The 18,945-nt window shown below is 49.3% G+C and overlaps 1 protein-coding gene across 2 annotated transcripts in view; it reads right to left on the reverse strand.

Annotated features, from left to right (window-relative positions):
- The window catches only part of xrn1 (5'-3' exoribonuclease 1), a 37,097-nt gene that overhangs the window by 9,338 nt on the left and 8,814 nt on the right, over positions 1–18,945 (reverse strand). The window contains exons 13-32 of one of the 2 annotated variants that reach the window (XM_061243710.1): positions 12,616–12,705; positions 12,310–12,466; positions 11,925–12,044; positions 11,493–11,662; positions 9,573–9,690; positions 8,918–9,013; positions 7,499–7,602; positions 6,781–6,912; positions 5,858–6,020; positions 5,595–5,708; positions 5,404–5,502; positions 5,139–5,254; positions 4,212–4,358; positions 3,901–3,990; positions 3,086–3,221; positions 2,785–2,841; positions 1,860–1,992; positions 1,395–1,464; positions 947–1,142; positions 386–469 (exon numbers count right to left, since the gene is read on the reverse strand). In XM_061243710.1, the coding sequence (XP_061099694.1) occupies positions 386–469; positions 947–1,142; positions 1,395–1,464; positions 1,860–1,992; positions 2,785–2,841; positions 3,086–3,221; positions 3,901–3,990; positions 4,212–4,358; positions 5,139–5,254; positions 5,404–5,502; positions 5,595–5,708; positions 5,858–6,020; positions 6,781–6,912; positions 7,499–7,602; positions 8,918–9,013; positions 9,573–9,690; positions 11,493–11,662; positions 11,925–12,044; positions 12,310–12,466; positions 12,616–12,705 (2,392 nt within the window). The remainder of the gene's footprint in view (positions 1–385; positions 470–946; positions 1,143–1,394; positions 1,465–1,859; positions 1,993–2,784; positions 2,842–3,085; positions 3,222–3,900; positions 3,991–4,211; positions 4,359–5,138; positions 5,255–5,403; positions 5,503–5,594; positions 5,709–5,857; positions 6,021–6,780; positions 6,913–7,498; positions 7,603–8,917; positions 9,014–9,572; positions 9,691–11,492; positions 11,663–11,924; positions 12,045–12,309; positions 12,467–12,615; positions 12,706–18,945) is intronic. The other variant, XM_061243711.1, reaches the window with a different exon arrangement.

An 18,945-nucleotide genomic window follows, 5' to 3' on the forward strand; every position in this document is an offset into this window, starting at 1 on the left:
CACACACGACAACTACTATACCACACACTATACAACTACCACACACATCACTCACTGCTGTAGCACACACTATACACAACTACCGCCCACAGACACACTACAACTACTGTACCAGACACAACTACTGTACCACACACTGTGCAACTACCACACACACACACACACACACCATATAACTACCACCCACACACAGTACAACTCCTGAACCACACACACTCTACACAACTACCACACACACAATACAATTACCACATATTAACAACCACATACACAATACAACTACCACACATGCATACACCCATACAATATACAATAACTAGCATGCACACACACATTATAAATAACTGCCACAAACACTAAACAAAAACACACAAACTGTTGGTACCTTCTGCATGTTCTTCTTATGAGGCGAGTTTCTGTTAGTCAGAGGTTCAGCCCTGAGGTTGAAGCCTCGTCTCCCATTCTGTTGCTGACAGAATCAACCAATCAAACAATCAATCAACCAATTAACTAACCAATCAACCATTTATCCGACTGACCAATCAACCAACCAATTACCTAACCATGCAAACAATCAAACCAACCAACCAATTCAACCAATCAATCAACAAAATCCAACTCGACCACCCAATCAAACAACCAGGTGAGTACAGGCGGGGAGGGGATTAATGTTAACTCTTACCTGTGTGGGAATTAAAGGGGAGGGGTTTAGTAAAGAGGAGGGGCTTAGATTAACCCTTACCTGTGTGGGTATTAAAGGGGAGGGGTTTAGATTAACCCTTACCAGTGTGGGTATAAAAGGGGAGGGGTTTAGTAAAGAGGAGGGGCTTAGATGAACCCTTACCTGTGTGGGTATTAAAGGGGAGGGGTTTAGTAAAGAGGAGGGGCTTAGATGAACCCTTACCTGTGTGGGTATTAAAGGGGAGGGGTTTAGATTGACCCTTACCTGTGTGGGTATTAACGGTGAGCGGGGGGCGTGGCCTAGGCCCCCCGGCTGACCCCTTTGGCCGTGATTGGTGGAGGACGCGGGCTGGGGCTTGACGATGGCGGTCAGCTTGTGGCCACCGAACTCCTGGCGGCTGCCGTGCGTCAGGTTGATTAAGGCACTGGGGGGCAGGCGGTAACCTCGCCCCGGGGAAGACCTGTGGGCAGGGAAGGGCACTCTCAGCCAATGGGGGAGAGGGAGAGATAACCTGCTTTGTGTCCTGTCTTGTTCACTGTGTCCATGGGTGTATCTCAGTGGAAGTGTCTGTGGTGATCTGGTGTGCTCTGCTCCTGCAGGTTCAGCCTGGAGGAGGCCCCAGGTGTGCGGACGCTGTACCTGGGCAACTGTGATGTGATCAGAGGGGGAGGGGGGGCGGATGCGGCCTTTGATCTGGGATGTGGGAACCTACCGGATGGTGAGACCTCCAGCGAACTCCTCGTCAAACACCACCTCATACAGAACCTCCGCCTCCCTGTCAGCTGGAGAGAGAGAGAGAGAGAGAGAAATTAACTTCCTGAAATATGGTGAATCATCTTTTCCGGAAAACCAAAAAACACGAGTGACTATTCCGCCTGATGAATCACTGATGAATCACTTCTGAGCAAGAGAGCTTGTGAAAAGATCGAGAGACGTATAGTGAGAGAGAGAGCGAAAAAGAGAAACAGAGGGAGACGGAAAGAACAGAGGGAAGGAGAGAAAGAGAGAGAGCAAGAGAAAGAAACAGAGGGAGACAGAGAGAGAGAAACAGAGGGAGACGGAAAGAACAGAGGGAAGGAGAGAAAGAGAGAGAGAGCAAGAGAAAGAGAAACGGAGGGAGACAGAGAGAGAGAAACAGAGGGAGACAGAGAGAGAGAAACCGGGTCCAGAGACGTACCCCCCTTGATGCCCACGATGGTTCCCCTCAGCCCCAGGGGCACGGTGAAGCTCTCTCTCACGTTCACCACACGGTCAAACAGCCGGTACTCTGCATCAGGGTCAGGAACCACACCATGCTGCTGCTCCAGGGGCTGGAGATACACACATACACACACACATAGTTAACAAGTACTCACACACACACACACACACACACACACACACACACACACACACAGAGTTAACAAGTACTCACACACACGCACATGTACTCACACAAACACACAGTTAACAAGTACACACACACACACACACACACACACATGCACACAGTTAACAAGTACACACACACACACGCACATGTACTCACACAAACACACACGCACACAGTTAACAAGTACATGTACTCACACACACACACGCACACAGTTAACAAGTATACACACACACACACACACACAGAGTTAACAAGTACTCACACACACGCACATGTACTCACACAAACACACAGTTAACAAGTACACACACACACACACATGCACACAGTTAACAAGTACACACACACACACGCACATGTACTCACACAAACACACACGCACACAGTTAACAAGTACATGTACTCACACACACACACACGCACACAGTTAACAAGTATACACACACACACACGCACATGTACTCACACACACACACACACACACACACAGTTAACAAGTACACACATATACACACACACACAGTTAAACAAGTACACACCAACATGAACTCACACAAACACACACACAGTTAAAAAACACAAACACACACACACACACAGTTAACAAGTACACACACACACACACACACACACACACGTACACACACACAGTTAACAAGCACACACACACACACACACACACACACACACAGTGAACAAGTCCACACACACACACACACGTACTCACCCTGAACAGGAGGTGTGGCTTCACGGTCACTCTGACTTTCTTGCTGCTCTTCTTTAACTGTAGAGAAGAACCAAGAGTTCAACAATTGGTTGAACATCTGCCTCGACACATCCAACACACACGCCCCAAGGGAAACACTGTCCCCAATAAAAGTGGAACCAGCATGAACGTGTCACATATGAAGAGCAGCAGTAGGTGGTCCACTTCTACTGCAGCTGCGCTGTGATTGGCTAGTGCACCTGTCACTCACCCAATACCTTGCAGTAATTGGCAGTTAGCCGTGTCATCAACCTCACTTTACCTTGGACTTCTCCAGCTCCTCCTCGATTTTCTCCACGATGCCGGAGTCAAGGATCTGCAGGTCACATGACGCTCGGGAGCAGGAGCTAACGGGGTGTGCCTTCAGCCAGGATGTGATCTCCTGGACCTTCTCAGCCCTGTGAAGGGAAAAAGCACTCATCACCATCACCATCTCTAACACCATCTCAGACACCGACACCATCACCATCACCATCACCATCTCTAACCTCATCTCAGACACCATCACCATCTCTAACCCCATCTCAGACACCATCACCATCACCGACACCATCACCATCTCTAACCCCATCTCAGACACCATCACCATCTCAGACACCATCACCGACACCATCACCATCACCATCTCTAACCCCATCTCAGACACAATCACCATCATCATCACCATCTCCGACACCATCACCGACACCATCACCATCTCTAACCCCATTTCAGACACCATCACCATCTCCGACACCATCTCAGACACCATCTCAGACACCATCTCAGACACCATCACCATCTCCGACACCATCTCCGACACCATCTCAGACACCATCTCAGACACCATCTCAGACACCATCACCATCTCCGACACCATCACAGATACCATCTCAGACACCATCTCAGACACCATCTCAAACACCATCTCAGACACCATCACCATCTCCGACACCGTCACAGACACCGTCACAGACACCATCTCAGACACCATCTCAGACACCATCACCATCTCCGACACCATCACAGACACCGTCACGGACACCGTCACAGACACCACCATCATCATCGGCAGTGTAAAGGGAAATGAACCATTACCCGTTCTCGTCCTCTCCTGGCCAGATGTCATCCTCGTAGAAGACGTCATCGTGACTATTTCTGGAGACCAGGTCAAACACCTCCGAGAACCTGTAGAAGGGAGGACCAGGGAGCAGGTGACACACACAGTACTCCACACACACCTCATACAAACATACACACACTCTCTCACTCTCTCTCTCTCTCTCTCTCACACACTCAGACACTCACACACCTCTCTCTCTCACACTCACCTCATACAAACATACACACACATCTCTCTCTCTCACACACACACACACACACACACACACACACACACACACACACACCTCTCCAGGTACTCTGCCAGCAGCTCCTCGACGGCTGCAGAGTAGAGCCACTCCTTCTCGGTCCTCTTGGTGTACCCCGGGACCTCCTCGTTCTTCTTGTTAAACTTCAGGTTCAGGCCCACGTTGGCCTTCTGCTCCCCGTGAGGGCTGGGGGTGGACGGGGGTAATGGGGTAAGCGCTCAGAGACGTCCGACTGACCACACGCTAACCCACAAACAAGGCACAGAGGCAAACAGGCATGCGGGGGGAAAAGGGGCTAACGGAAACGAGGCTAATGGGTAAAAAAAACAGGTAAAGAAGCCAATGGGGATAACAGGGCTAGCAGGGCAAACAGGTAACAGGCTAACAGGAAGCGGTGCCAACAGGGCTAAAGGGTAACAGGGCTAACAGGCTAACGGGTAACAGGCTAACAGGGCTAACGGGTAACGGGGCTAACAGGGAAAAGGGCTAATGAGTAACGGGGCTAACAGGGATAACTGGTAACGGGGCTAACAGGGCTAACGGGTAACGGGGCTAACAGGGCTAACAGGGAACGGGTAACAGGCTAACAGGGCTAACGGGTAACAGGCTAACAGGGCTAACGGGTAACTGGGCTAACAGGGAAAAGGGCTAATGAGTAACGGGGCTAACAGGGATAACTGGTAACGGGGCTAACAGGGCTAACGGGTAACGGGTAACGGGGCTAACAGGAAGCGGTGCTAAGAGGGCTCAAGGGTAACAGGGCTAAAGGGAAACAGGGCTAACAGGTAATGGGTAACAGGCTAACAGGGAACAGGGCGAACGAGTAACAGGGCTAACAGGGCTAACGGGTAATGGGGCTAACATGGCTAACAGGGTAACAGGCTAACAGGAAACGGGGCTAACAGGGCAAACGGGCAATAGAGCTAACAGGGCTAACGGGTAATGGGGCTCACGGGATGGACTCACTTCTTCTTGGAGCCTCTTCCGATGAAGATGCTGCCGGAGAACCTGGACACCAGGTAACTGGTGATGCCCAACCGAGACGCCAGAACATAGCCTGGGCCGTACTTCACCGAGTACTTCTGCAGGAGGGAGGGAGAGAGGGAAGGAGGGAAGGAGGGAAGGAGGGAGAGAGGGAAGGAGGGAGAGAGGGTGTGTGTGAGTAAAGGGGACAGAGGGAAAATGGGGTGTGGCTGTCGAGGGCCACAGCGAGTTTGGGGGCGGAGCTCACATGCTGGTTCTGTATTAAGGAGTCCAGCTGAGGTTCACACGGCACGGTGAAAACCACCCGCACCCGTCCCTCGTTGATGACATCACCAGACTCCTGAACCTGCGGGCAATAAGAGGAAAATTGTCTTCATCGATAACGTCGTAATAATTTTTCAACTGGGTAGTTTACCAGTTCCCTTGTGTGGTACTGACCTCTCCCATGGCCCCGTAATACGGGTTCCCCACCATGAAGACGGTGGTCGTCGGGGGAAACAGCTCCTCCAGGGTTTTGAAGCGGGAGAAGGCAGGGTCGAAGGCCTTGATGTCCTGTACACAGACACAGACACAGACACAGACACAGACACAGACACAGACACACGCACACGCACACAGAAAAAGAGCACTTGTCAACTTCGCCACCGTTCACCATCAGGAAGCATCATGGGAAATGACGCCGTTGTCATGCCGCCGGTTACCTGGACGATGGTCTGGTAGGGGAAGGGCAGCACCTGCTTGGCCCACTGCTTCTCCAGACGGACCTGGCCGCTGTGGCCCACCACGTACTTCCTCCCTGTTAGGAGCTGCCCGTAGAGCACTACCGCCGTCTCGTTAATGACGATCCCTTTCCTCTTACAGAAACTGACCAATGGGAGGCGAGAGACAACAGGAAGAGGAGGGGCAAGGCCACCAGATCACAGCACTGCACAGGTCACGGTTATTAGTCGACTGGCAAGCAGTTAGAAGGGGCATCAAGGATGACAGTTTATTAGTTATGAAATAGAATACATTTACATTTTACATTTTACATTTTAGTCATTTGGCAGACGCTTTTAATCCAAAGCGATTTACAAGTGCATAGGTTCTACCATAAGTCAGAGCATCACATCCAGAAACTAGCAAAATACACAGGAAATGCTGTTCTAAACATAGTTGTCATCAGAAGTGCATTTATTTTTTATTTTTTTTGGGGGGGGTTAGACAAGGATAGGGATATCAGAAAGGAGGGGCCGGGGAAATCAGGAGGGAGGACTAAGGTAGAGTTTCAAAAGGGTAATAAGAGATGAGAGGGACCATCTGCTGCAGAGAGCAGAGATTACTGCTAATTACTGGATTCCTGTTTGAGCAGTTTAACCCTTTCAGTCCCAAGCCCAATATGAAGTGGCTCCACCCAAAAAAAGGGGTTTTGGCTTCGTTGAGAAAATTCTGACAGTTGAGAAAATTTTGTACGGTTTTATTATGGGCCCAAAACAATAGCATAGCAGTAATGTTGAGTAGTTGAAACGGTATAAGTCGAGAGGGCCATACGCTTGACTGAAAGGGTTAAATTGAGGACACTGGGTGTGGAATGGAGGTGGAGGTGATTGGTTGTGGCGGTGAGGGGGAGGCGGGGTTTGCGTACTGTTCAGTGAAGCCCTGCACGTCCTTCAGCCAATCCTTCTGCTCCTTGTCGCTCAGGTAAGCCACCTTGGTGGGCGGCGGCGTGTTGACAAGGTACAGCGTCTGCGCACCTGGGGCCTCGTCCAGGCTAAACCTGCAGGAGCAGAGCACACCTGAGACCCACAGACACTCCCACTGAGACACGCCCACGGACTCAAAAAGACATCCACAGACACAGACACACCCACAGACTCATGGACACCCCCACTGACACAAAGACACCCCCACAGACACAAAGACACCCCCACAGACACAAAGACACACCCACAGACACAAAGACCCACCCACAGACACAAAGACACACCCACAGACACAAAGACACACCCACAGACTCATGGACACACCCACAGACTCATGGACACACCCACAGACTCATGGACACACCCACAGACTCATGGACACACCCACAGACACACCCACAGACTTATGGACACCCCCACAGACTCAGACACACCCACAGACACAGACACACCCACAGACACAGACACAGACACAAAGACACACCCACAGACACAAAGACCCACCCACAGACACAAAGACCCACCCACAGACACAAAGACACACCCACAGACACAAAGACACACCCACAGACACAAAGACCCACCCACAGACACAAAGACCCACCCACAGACACACCCAAGTACAGGCCCAGCAGGGACAAGGTGACCCCAGTCTCTTACTTCGTCTCTCCGTCAGACACAGCTATGATCCGAGCTTCCTCCAGGTGGGGCCAGTTCACAAACACAGACCTCCCCAGGACCAAGGACGCCACGTCATCACACTCCTGCCAGTGAACACACGCACACACACATAGTCCCGTCCCATGACATCACAAAATGACGACCCTCCTAGCCTAGCTATTCCTCATTCTTCTGCTCTCATTACACAGTTTGAAACCACTCTATAAAGGGCAAATTGACGACATGGCAGGGCGACATGGCTCAGGCAGTAAGAGCAGTCGTCTGGCGGGTGGAGGGTTGCCGGTTCGATCCCCCGCCCGGGCTGTGTCGAAGTGTCCCTGAGCAAGACGCCTAACCCCCAAATGCTCCCGACGAGCTGGTTGGCGCCTTGCATGGCAGCCAATCGCCGTCGGTGTGTGAGTGTGTGTATGTGAAAAATGTGATTTGTTAATAGCTGTGGTAAAAAAGAAAACATTGATCAGGCATAAACTTGTTTGCCCACTAATGCTAACTTGCTAGCTAGTTAGTTTGGCATAAAATAAAAAGAGTCTATTAATGTTGCATAGCAGCCATCTGGTACTATGCTGGAGCAGAGGGGAATTACATTCTTGAAAATGATTCCTGTAATTCATAGTTGGATTGTGTCTGTGATACTTCTATTATCATATTCAGTAACTGTAGTACAAAATAAAGAACTCTGCAAGCATTGCAGTACATTGTGATTTTTTTTCTTTCGATTTTTCCCCTTTTTCTCCCAATTTGGTAGCCAATTGGACCCCGTCTGATTCAATTAGAGCTAGTCTTAGATACACTGCCCCCACCCCGTCCCTAGGCGGCCGACAGGAGAGCGACACGCCTTCTTCAAGCCGTCTCGTCTCACAAGTCGTGACTGTGATTCCGAGGCGCTCGAAGTGCTTGTTTGTGCGGCGATCGACTAACCCTGCCAAGTCCCTCCCTCTGGAGCCAATTATTGCTGCTCCACGTAACCAAAAGCCACAGCCAAACTTGGCTTTTGGCAGGACCGAGAATCGAACCCCGGTCCCCGGTGTGCAACTGCAGCAAACAGCAACCGCAAATCTGCTGCGTCTTAGCCTGTTGCGCCACCACGGCTCTTACATTGTGATTTTAAACACAGCTACGGTGGTTAAACGCGCTTACAGTAACTGTGATAAAATCACAATATACCTCGGCGTGTCGTAAGATTTTGCTTAATTCTGCTTAAAATACGCATTTACACATTTGTGTGACATTCCCTGAGATTACAGTGTCCTGACTGATGCTCTTATAGGGCGGCCTGTAGCGTAGTGGTTAAGGCACATGACTGGGCAAGGCCCTTAACCCTACATTGCTCCAGGGGAGGACTGTCTCCTGACTCCAATCAACTGTTAGTCACTCTGGAAAAAAGCGAACACAGCTCACCGGCTCCCTCTGCTGGCCGCGCGTGATCTCCAGGATCGTGTTCTCCCCCCGGCTGCTCTGCTGAAACACCACCACCCCTGCCTTCTTCTTACAGAACTGCGGAGAGATATCACATACATCGCCTCAGCCTCCCATAATCCACTGCACAGTCATCCTATGCGATGTCAGTGAGATGAAGGTGAAATGCCTGATGGGAATTGTATTGCAATGGCAGGATTTTCTGTTTACAAGGCTAGATTGCAAACTATAACTTGTATGTTACCTTCTCTATCCAATGAGAGGGCATACTACCACTGTTGCATTTCCCTTGCCTCAACCTCCCATGCGCGTTGGGAGTTACCCAGCCAATCAGAACAGAGATTCATTGCGATAAATGAGCTTTACAAGGCACAGACACTAAATCGGCTCATGAGAGGCACCAGAGAATGGACATGTAAAACTGGACAGAGATTGTGTTTGGTACTTAACACCACACAAAGGCCTTCTCACGGATATCAGGACCTAAAACAACATACTGGGAAGGTGTACAATATGGGACCTGTAATGAAGGCCCAGTTTAAGGGGCCCGGTTAAAGGGGCCCGGTTAAAGGGGCCCGGTTAAAGGGGCCCGGTTAGAGAGGCCCGGTTAGAGAGGCCCGGTTCTGCCCTCACTCACCGTGTGCCGAATGTGCTGGAGGGTGGGGAACCCGCAGAAGTACAGCGACCCGGCCTCCGCCCGCTTCACCACGGTGCCAATCGGCACGTGCCACGCGTCCATGGGGATGGGCGTCTGCCTGGAAACGGCCAATCACATCGCACCGCGTTAGTCCGCTGACCGCCCGTCGCTATGGCGTCAACCTTTAACCCCTCCGGACGGCCATATGTATCGTCGCAGCCCCGCTCAGCCATCCAGAGTCCCCGATGCACTTTCAGACACACAACATTACAGACCAGAGGTCACCAACCCTGGTCCTGGAGAGCTACTGGGTCTGCTGCTTTTTGTTTTCACCTCAAAATCTGCACCCTGTTGAGACCCGGGTAACCAGGTGAGGGGAGTTAGCTGTGTAATCATCTGCTCTAATTGATTAATTAAGTGCAGAGTAACAGCGAAAACCAGCGGACCCAGTAGCTCTCCAGGACCAGGGTCAGTGACCTCTGTTACAGACCGACAGATAAACGAACAGTGACACAGGCAGAACTGGGCAGGCCTGTTGTGGGACAGCTATCGTCCAGATTCTGCCGATAACGGTGCGAAAAACGATGCTTTTAAAATGGCAATGGCACCAATGGCGCCTGAGACAACATCTTCTCTAAAACAAAGAGCAAACGATTCAAATTTACAGCAGCAAACTGTGACCTGACGAGAGTGTAATATCGGTGCGGTCGCAGTCTGCCTGAAAGTAAGTTCCTATTCGCAAAGGCTACAGCTAATGACACAATCAGGGAATGGGACCGCCTACTAATCGAGTTCCGTGAACGAAGGAGAGCAGAAAACGCACGCAATGCCTCCACCGCGTGTGGGGAAATGACGACACCTTCCGGTGCCGCCTAACAGCGTATCCAGCGCTACAGACGCACTGCGATGTCCCAGCTGGGGCAGTAACTGTCCAGTGAATTTGTCCAGATGTGAGATGGTGTCATGCTACACGGAGGTGGACTGTTGGACTGGGAACGTTGTGTGGGAGGTTTTTGGTCATCGTTTATTCCTCCCAGAAGAGTCATTATTTCTGTGGCTGGCTTGTCTGCCGCAGACATTCCATGGTCTCTTTTGTTTTTCCGCTTGTTCCATAAAATCTAGTTTTTAGCGCTTTCAGTGGATTCAGTGACTTTTTTCAGCAGTCTTCGACAAACGCAATTAAACGCACCAGCTTATCAATGCATTCATTCAGATTATTCAGGAACGCCAACAGCGCACTGACACATTCTGAAACATCAAGCACTTGTCACTGTACAGCTCATGTGGGTATCAGTGCCATAATGGGAGACGGATGAACCTGATGCTACAGACAGACAGAAAGAGACAGACCTGATGTGGGACAGTCACAGACAGTCACAGACAGTCACATTACATTTACATTATCGGCATTTGGCAGACGCTCTTATCCAGAGTGACGTACAGTTGATTAGACTAAGCAGGAGACAATCCTCCGCCAGAGCAATGCGGGGTTAAGGGCCTTGCTCAAGGGCCCAACGGCTGTGCGGATCTTATTGTGGCTACACCGGGATTAGAACCACCGACCTTGCGTGTCCCAGTCGTTTACCTTAACCACTATGCTACAGGCCGCCCCGGACAGAAAGTAACAGAAAGTCACAGACAGACTTGATGTGGAACAGACGGTCACAGACAGACCTGATGGGGAACAGACAGTCACAGATGGTCACAGACGGTCACAGACAGACCTGATGGGGAACAGACGGTCACAGACGGTCACAGACAGACCTGACGTGGGACAGACAGTCACAGACGGTCACAGACAGACCTGACGTGGGACAGACAGTCACAGACGGTCACAGACAGACCTGACGGGGGACAGACGGTCACAGACGGTCACAGACAGACCTGACGGGGGACAGACGGTCACAGACGGTCACAGACCTGACGTGGCAGTGCAGGACGTGGGGGAAGAGCTCAGGCAGGGGGGAGCTGTAGGAGTACTCCAGCTCGCCGTCGAAGCGGTACAGAGCGCACTCCGTGTGTCTGTTCCTCGCCTTCTCGTCCGCACTCATCAGAGGAGTGTAGGGCTCCATCGCTGCCAGCAGCCGTTTCTGAGGCGCACACACACACACACACACACACACACACACACGTCAAACCCCTTCTGTTGTCTCACAGGTATTTATTCACATTGAAATATAGCTGCTCATTGCAGACCCCAGGATCGCGTTGCCATGGCGACGCAGGGGTCGTCAGTGCTGCCATGGCGACGCAGGGGTCGTCAGTGCTGCCATGGCGACGCAGGGGTCGTCAGTGCTGCCATGGCGACGCAGGGGTCGTCAGTGTGCTGCCATGGCGACGCAGGGGTCGTACCTCGTCGATGAAGGGGATGAGCACCACAGCCTCCCACTCCTGCTGCTTGCCGTTCAGGTCGGTTTTGAAGTCCAGGGGGTAGTACTCTATGATGGGGGAGCCCTCTGACATCATCAGGTGCTGAGGGGGGAAAGCGTGTTATCTGTGTTACAAGAGAGTGTGTGTGTGTGTGTGCGCGTGTGTGTGTGTGTGTGTGTGTGTGTGTGCGCGTGTGAGTGTGAGTGTGAGTGTGAGTGTGAGTGTGTGTGTGTGTGTGTGTGTGTGTGTGTGTGTGTGTGTGTGTGTACCTGGTAGCTCTGGGGCAGCAGGTCTTTGCTGGCAGCAGGCAGGACAGTGTGTGTGTGTGTGTGTGTGTGTGTGTGTGTGTGTGTGTGTGTGTGTGTACCTGGTAGCTCTGGGGCAGCAGGTCTTTGCTGGCAGCAGGCAGGACCCCCAGCAGCTGCTGAAAGGGCATGAAGGGCTGGCCCAGGTGGAACTGCAGCCTGAGCCCCGCGATGTTCCTCACGTCCGACAGGAAGGGGGCGTAGTGGTACGGGTAGTACCTGAGAGAGAAACACACGCCACGTTATCACACACACACGCACGCACGCACACGCACACACACACACACACGCACGCACGCAGCTCATACAAACACTCACTCACACACACACACACACACACACACACACACACACACACACACACTCACCAGCTCCAGGACTGGACTCCATGGTAGTAGTAATGCAGGATCCACTGAATGCCCTCCACATAACAAAGGGCCTGATTGGCCAGAAACTCACTGCAGAGAGAGAACACAGTATTACACAAACATAGACATATGCACACAGACACAAATACACGTGCGCACACACACACACACACACACACACACACACACACACACACAGATACACGGGCACGCGCAAACACCACAAACACACAACCACACACACAGAGACACACACAGAGACACACACGGGCACGCGCAAACACCACACAACCACACAACTACACACACACACACACACATATATATATACACACACACACAGATGTAGGGGTCCTCGCACGGGACTCCAAATTATGTAGGGTCCTTGCACGGGCCGCCAAATAACGCAGGGATTTTACTCTCTACGAAACCGGGGCGCCAGTTAAACGTTGTGTTGCAGTATAACTGCGAAAAGTAATCAGTCTCATAAAATTACTGTTATCAGAAATATCCAACCACAAATATAGTATTTCAATTAATTAAAATAACCAATATTAATGATTGAACATACCGATAACCTGAAGGTTGGAAGTTCTTCGAAAGACTGCTTTAACTCGGCTCTCATGTCTATGCGATTCCAAAACGGACACTGGGGTTTAATAAAATATATTTATTAAACAAACATACAAACACATAACAGATAAACTAACGGGAAGTTAGTAAGGAAATTTAGTTTGGTATGTGTGTGTGCGTGTGTGTGGCGCGCGCAAGCGCGCGTGTCGCTAGAGTTCTGGGTGTGGTAATGAGTTAGAGTTAGCTGTGAGAAGGGACTACTTGCGTAGTTTTACTCTATATATGCGCAAAAGACGGCGAATCAATTCACGTACATATATATGTAGCTAACCAAACACATTACAATGGTTGGATGGTAAATATTGAAACACAGATTCACAAAAACAGTTAAGACTAAACTAAACACTGGCTATGCCTGAATGTTTGTTTTCTTACTGAGTCCATACGCATTGCTGGATCCAAAAGACATGCTGTCCTTGTAGAAGCGGCGATGGTGCTGTGAATGGTGTCCGGGAGAGATGCGCAGGCTGGGGTGTTCCCGTCTTAGCAGCGCGTTGTCGTCTGATCCGCTGGTCCTTTTCCAGGTGTAAAAGTTCGTTGCTGTTTCGTTGTTGGGCTTTATTGGGGTAAACTGATGTAGCGTTCCGCGTACAACAATTTCCACTCACTATAGGCCACGTAGTTACCGCGAGGTAACTGGGTGTGTCCGTAGGCCTGGTAGTGCGCTGTGCAGCATTCAGCCTCTGTCCGAGTCTCGGAGCAGATGAGCTGAAGCGACTGGCCAAAAAGGGTGCGTCGAAGAGAACAAGCAGAAGAGGCAGAAAAAGCAGAAGAGCCAGAAGAGAGATCCCAAGAACGTGTCTTGCTCTTATACGGGACCGTTTATTGCTCCCGCCATTACGGGATTGGCTGAACCAAGTTAGACGTCATTCGTGGTGGACGTCGCAGAATTTTCCTGTGGGAATGTGGAAGTTGTAGTCCCTACATCCCCCCTGTGGTCTCAGGATGCGGCTGAAGCCAGTGTTCCTCGAGAGCACAAAAGTCAGTTCACAGTCCACAGGCCAAGTACATTGGGTCGGTAACACAGTTCACAATTGACTGACAAACATCCAGGCATTTATCAACAATTAACTAAACTGGTCTAAAACACATGATACAAACAATGTGAAACACTAAGATCGAACAGTGAATACATTGTCACAAAACATAAGAAACCTTGGTGAAAGGGTTAGTCGTTTTGTTAGTTCAGGTGTTTTGTTAGTTATTGGATGGTGTCCAGAAGGTGGAGCACCAACAGGAATGACCCAGCCATGAAAATGTTCAGAGGGTCTAGGATGGAGAGGCTGTAGTCTTTTTGGAAGTCTTGTTCAGACTGACCAATTGTTCTAGTCCCTACAGTCAGGTTGCTGACGAGGGTTGTCATCTGAAATATGTGGGGACATTTTCAAATTAGGGTAGCTTTCTGTATCCAAGCTTAACCTTATGGCTGTGTCATCAGGAAGGAAATGGAGAGGTGGTCTCATTTCTGAATGATGTGGTAAGCTCACAAGTGGTCTTGTCTTGCTTGGGGAAGAGGTGGAGTAAGGCACACTGGGGTGTGGCAATATACTTGTAAAGATTACCCTGTAGTTTCTACATGCAATACTTTACGATGGTTCAGTAGGTGTAGAAAGAAGCAATGAACGTTTACGAGTTATAACAGGTGTCGGATTTAACTCTACAGTACCTACTTACGATCTGCGTTTGCTGCTGCTACATGCAAATCTAAGTGGCTGCTATAAACTACCAGTTTATTTTGCCACCCCCCTTTGGTAGGAAAGGTGTGCAAAAGAAAGTGGTCAAAGCTTCAGCTGGGAGTCTGCCTGTGAGGAGACCACGGCTATAGATCAGTCTTATTCAACGTCTTTTGATGGAGGTTGAACAAGACCAGATAGCTCTTTGGAGTGGTTACTCAAGGCATACACACTACTGAACAAAGGTTAGAGGCTTTAGTTGTCCTCAGAGGAACTGAAGAAGCTCTCTTCAGACAAGGTATCTTCCCTATCAGAGTCATGCTGGTGACTCTGAGGCTTGGGCCTACCGGGTCGGTCTTCTCTCCAATTCTGGCTGGAATCAGAGTGTGAGAAGCGACCACGGTGGCCCTTAACCGGGAACTTACTCACATGCCGTTGTTTTGAGCCATTAGACTTTAATGGGGCAACTTGGGAAGTGCCGGCGGGCTTGGTTGGAACAACGTGCTTAGCTGTTTCCAATACCTCGTTCCTGGGCACAATCCTTAAAGTGTCCCAGACCATTTGGGCTTCATTTCTTAATTCAAAGGCTGAGTGCTGGCCCCTTGAAAACAGTGAAACATGAGTTCGGACACAGGGGTGCAGGTTGTGCATAAAAAGGGATTTGAAGGCTTGATCTTCATCTAAGCCTGGTCCGTTTCTGCCCTGGAAAAAAGCATGTTTAAGACGTTGGTAAAAGTCTTTTGGTCTTTCTGTACGGCTGTGTTTAACCTCCACAGATTTGATCATGGCTGTGGCCTGATCAAACCGTGGCAGGTACTCAGCTACCAATGCTTCACAAACCTTGGGATAGCTGGAACGAACCTGTGGTGGAAGTTGTTCCATAAATGTATGGATCTCTCTGGTTGAGGTTTTCCATACAAGTCGTACCTTTTCTCGATCGGTTGCCCTGGGCAGATCCGAGAGACAGTAGTCAACTTCCCTCAAGTAACTCTGAATGTTAAATTCGGAGTTCTTCGGGTCAAATGTGTGGACATACTTCGCCATGGCCTCTAGCTCCTCAAAGCGAAGACCATGTGAAGTTGCACTAGTCTGCCTGTTTGGAGAAGGAGAGCCTGAAATCACATTTGAATGTGAATGCGTTTCATGCGGAGCTCGACGTCCTCGGTTTGGTTTAGAGGGTGGAGCTACAAAACTGTCATTCTCACAATGGTTGGCAGAAGATGAATTGTCGCTGTCAGTGTACTGTACAGAGCTGTCACCTATCCTCTCAGTTATAAAGGGAAAGCTAGCGGGATTAGCGTTGCTTTTTGTGTGCCCAATTAATAACGTTAGATCTCCTCTACCGTGTCCACGGGAGGGTTCCCTGACCTCCTCACGAGAGGGGTGGGCATGGAAGGTGGAGTCCTGTACTTGCCTGACTGTTTCTCCCTTGCGGAGATGGACCACCGTTGGGATGGAGTCCCCCCTTTCCCTCTCCAGGGAAGAGGTGGGCAAACCATTGCATGGGTGGTCAACAGCACTGCAATCTGAGGAGACTGACGAGTCTCCATCAGAGCAAGCTGTGGAACCGAGATCTGACAAACCCGAATCAATTTGTGACCCCCCTTCCCCTGCCTTGTGGTGTAAGGAGGAAGCAGGAGAAGTTGGAGTTGGGCAAGCCTGAGAAAGCAGGCTTACAGAAGAGAGTGGATGTGGTAGCTTGTGGCATCCACTCTTCAACTGAAATAATTCCTCTCTGTAGGAACAAAGATCTGATTCGGCTGAATGCAGATCACGCAAGTATTGCACTGCTTTCTTGCCAACAGTTTGAAGCTCAAGTAAAACACTGGTGTGTTGTCCTCTGAGGTATGCCATCTCTGAGTCTAAGTTTTTGTTGCTCTGAAGAGCAAGACTAATCTGTCTGGCAAAATTCAAGACCAGACAACTTAGAATTGGGTCTTTTGAATGGTTGGGGGAGTGACCTTTCTCGTTGATTAATGAGAACATTTCTTTCCTACAATCAGTGAGGTTCATCTGATTCAGGAAAGCTATGTAGCCAGGTGCTAAACCTTGGGCTAAAAAGGAAAGGTACTCATCAATAGATATGGGTTCCATATCTCAAGCCAAATAAAGCTAAAAGCTAAAATCAGTAACTTAAGAGGGTACTCTTGAAGTTAACAATTTGACAAGGGCCTTGAGCTCCTAACAGTTGGCAATGAATTGTTTCCCAATATCACAATCCAACATACAAGTTGTGATGAAGGATAAAGAATTTAAAACGCTCTTTGAATATTCTCTATAACTATAGTACAAGGTAGCTATAGCATCACACAGGGACTCGAGTTGCACTAGCGGTACTGCAATGCAACAACAGCAAAATGAACAAACATATGGCGGATATTCAGACCGTAAAATAGGAACTGTGATGCTGATCACATTAATCCTAAATACCAGAATGTGATTGGTTGAAATTACAATTAAATTTGGATTTAAATGTAAAATTCAATTAATTATTAAAATTACTTTGACCAAGTAATTATAATTAATAATACAGTGCGGCTAATAATACTATTATTGATAATACGTATTATACCGGAAGGTAAATGCCAATCAACAAACTACCGTGTAAGATTACGAATGTAATGCCACAATGTTACACGAGGGGGCAGTATATTGAGAAAGCGGCTCATGCAGGCTTTCAAAAATGGTACAAGGGTGACATCTAGCGGTATTTTCAAAAAATTGCACTGGTGGCAATTTAGCTGAGAAAGAATGCCGAGAATTCGTTCTGGAGGCACGTGACATGAGCCAAAGCTCGTCTTTCTCACGCAGAGCTCCAAATTAGGATGGGGAATTCGTTATGAAGTCACAAGACATGAAATTTGAGCCAAAGCTAGTCTTCCTCACACGGGGCACCAAAATATGTAGGGGTCCTCGCACGGGACTCCAAATTATGTAGGGTCCTTGCACGGGCCGCCAAATAACGCAGGGATTTTACTCTCTACGAAACCGGGGCGCCAGTTAAACGTTGTGTTGCAGTATAACTGCGAAAAGTAATCAGTCTCATAAAATTACTGTTATCAGAAATATCCAACCACAAATATAGTATTTCAATTAATTAAAATAACCAATATTAATGATTGAACATACCGATAACCTGAAGGTTGGAAGTTCTTCGAAAGACTGCTTTAACTCGGCTCTCATGTCTATGCGATTCCAAAACGGACACCGGGGTTTAATAAAATATATTTATTAAACAAACATACAAACACATAACAGATAAACTAACGGGAAGTTAGTAAGGAAATTTAGTTTGGTATGTGTGTGTGCGTGTGTGTGGCGCGCGCAAGCGCGCGTGTCGCTAGAGTTCTGGGTGTGGTAATGAGTTAGAGTTAGCTGTGAGAAGGGACTACTTGCGTAGTTTTACTCTATATATGCGCAAAAGACGGCGAATCAATTCACGTACATATATATGTAGCTAACCAAACACATTACAATGGTTGGATGGTAAATATTGAAACACAGATTCACAAAAACAGTTAAGACTAAACTAAACACTGGCTATGCCTGAATGTTTGTTTTCTTACTGAGTCCATACGCATTGCTGGATCCAAAAGACATGCTGTCCTTGTAGAAGCGGCGATGGTGCTGTGAATGGTGTCCGGGAGAGATGCGCAGGCTGGGGTGTTCCCGTCTTAGCAGCGCGTTGTCGTCTGATCCGCTGGTCCTTTTCCAGGTGTAAAAGTTCGTTGCTGTTTCGTTGTTGGGCTTTATTGGGGTAAACTGATGTAGCGTTCCGCGTACAACAATTTCCACTCACTATAGGCCACGTAGTTACCGCGAGGTAACTGGGTGTGTCCGTAGGCCTGGTAGTGCGCTGTGCAGCATTCAGCCTCTGTCCGAGTCTCGGAGCAGATGAGCTGAAGCGACTGGCCAAAAAGGGTGCGTCGAAGAGAACAAGCAGAAGAGGCAGAAAAAGCAGAAGAGCCAGAAGAGAGATCCCAAGAACGTGTCTTGCTCTTATACGGGACCGTTTATTGCTCCC

This window comes from Conger conger, chromosome 5 (assembly GCF_963514075.1).
Source record: "Conger conger chromosome 5, fConCon1.1, whole genome shotgun sequence".
Lineage (NCBI taxonomy): Eukaryota > Metazoa > Chordata > Actinopteri > Anguilliformes > Congridae > Conger > Conger conger.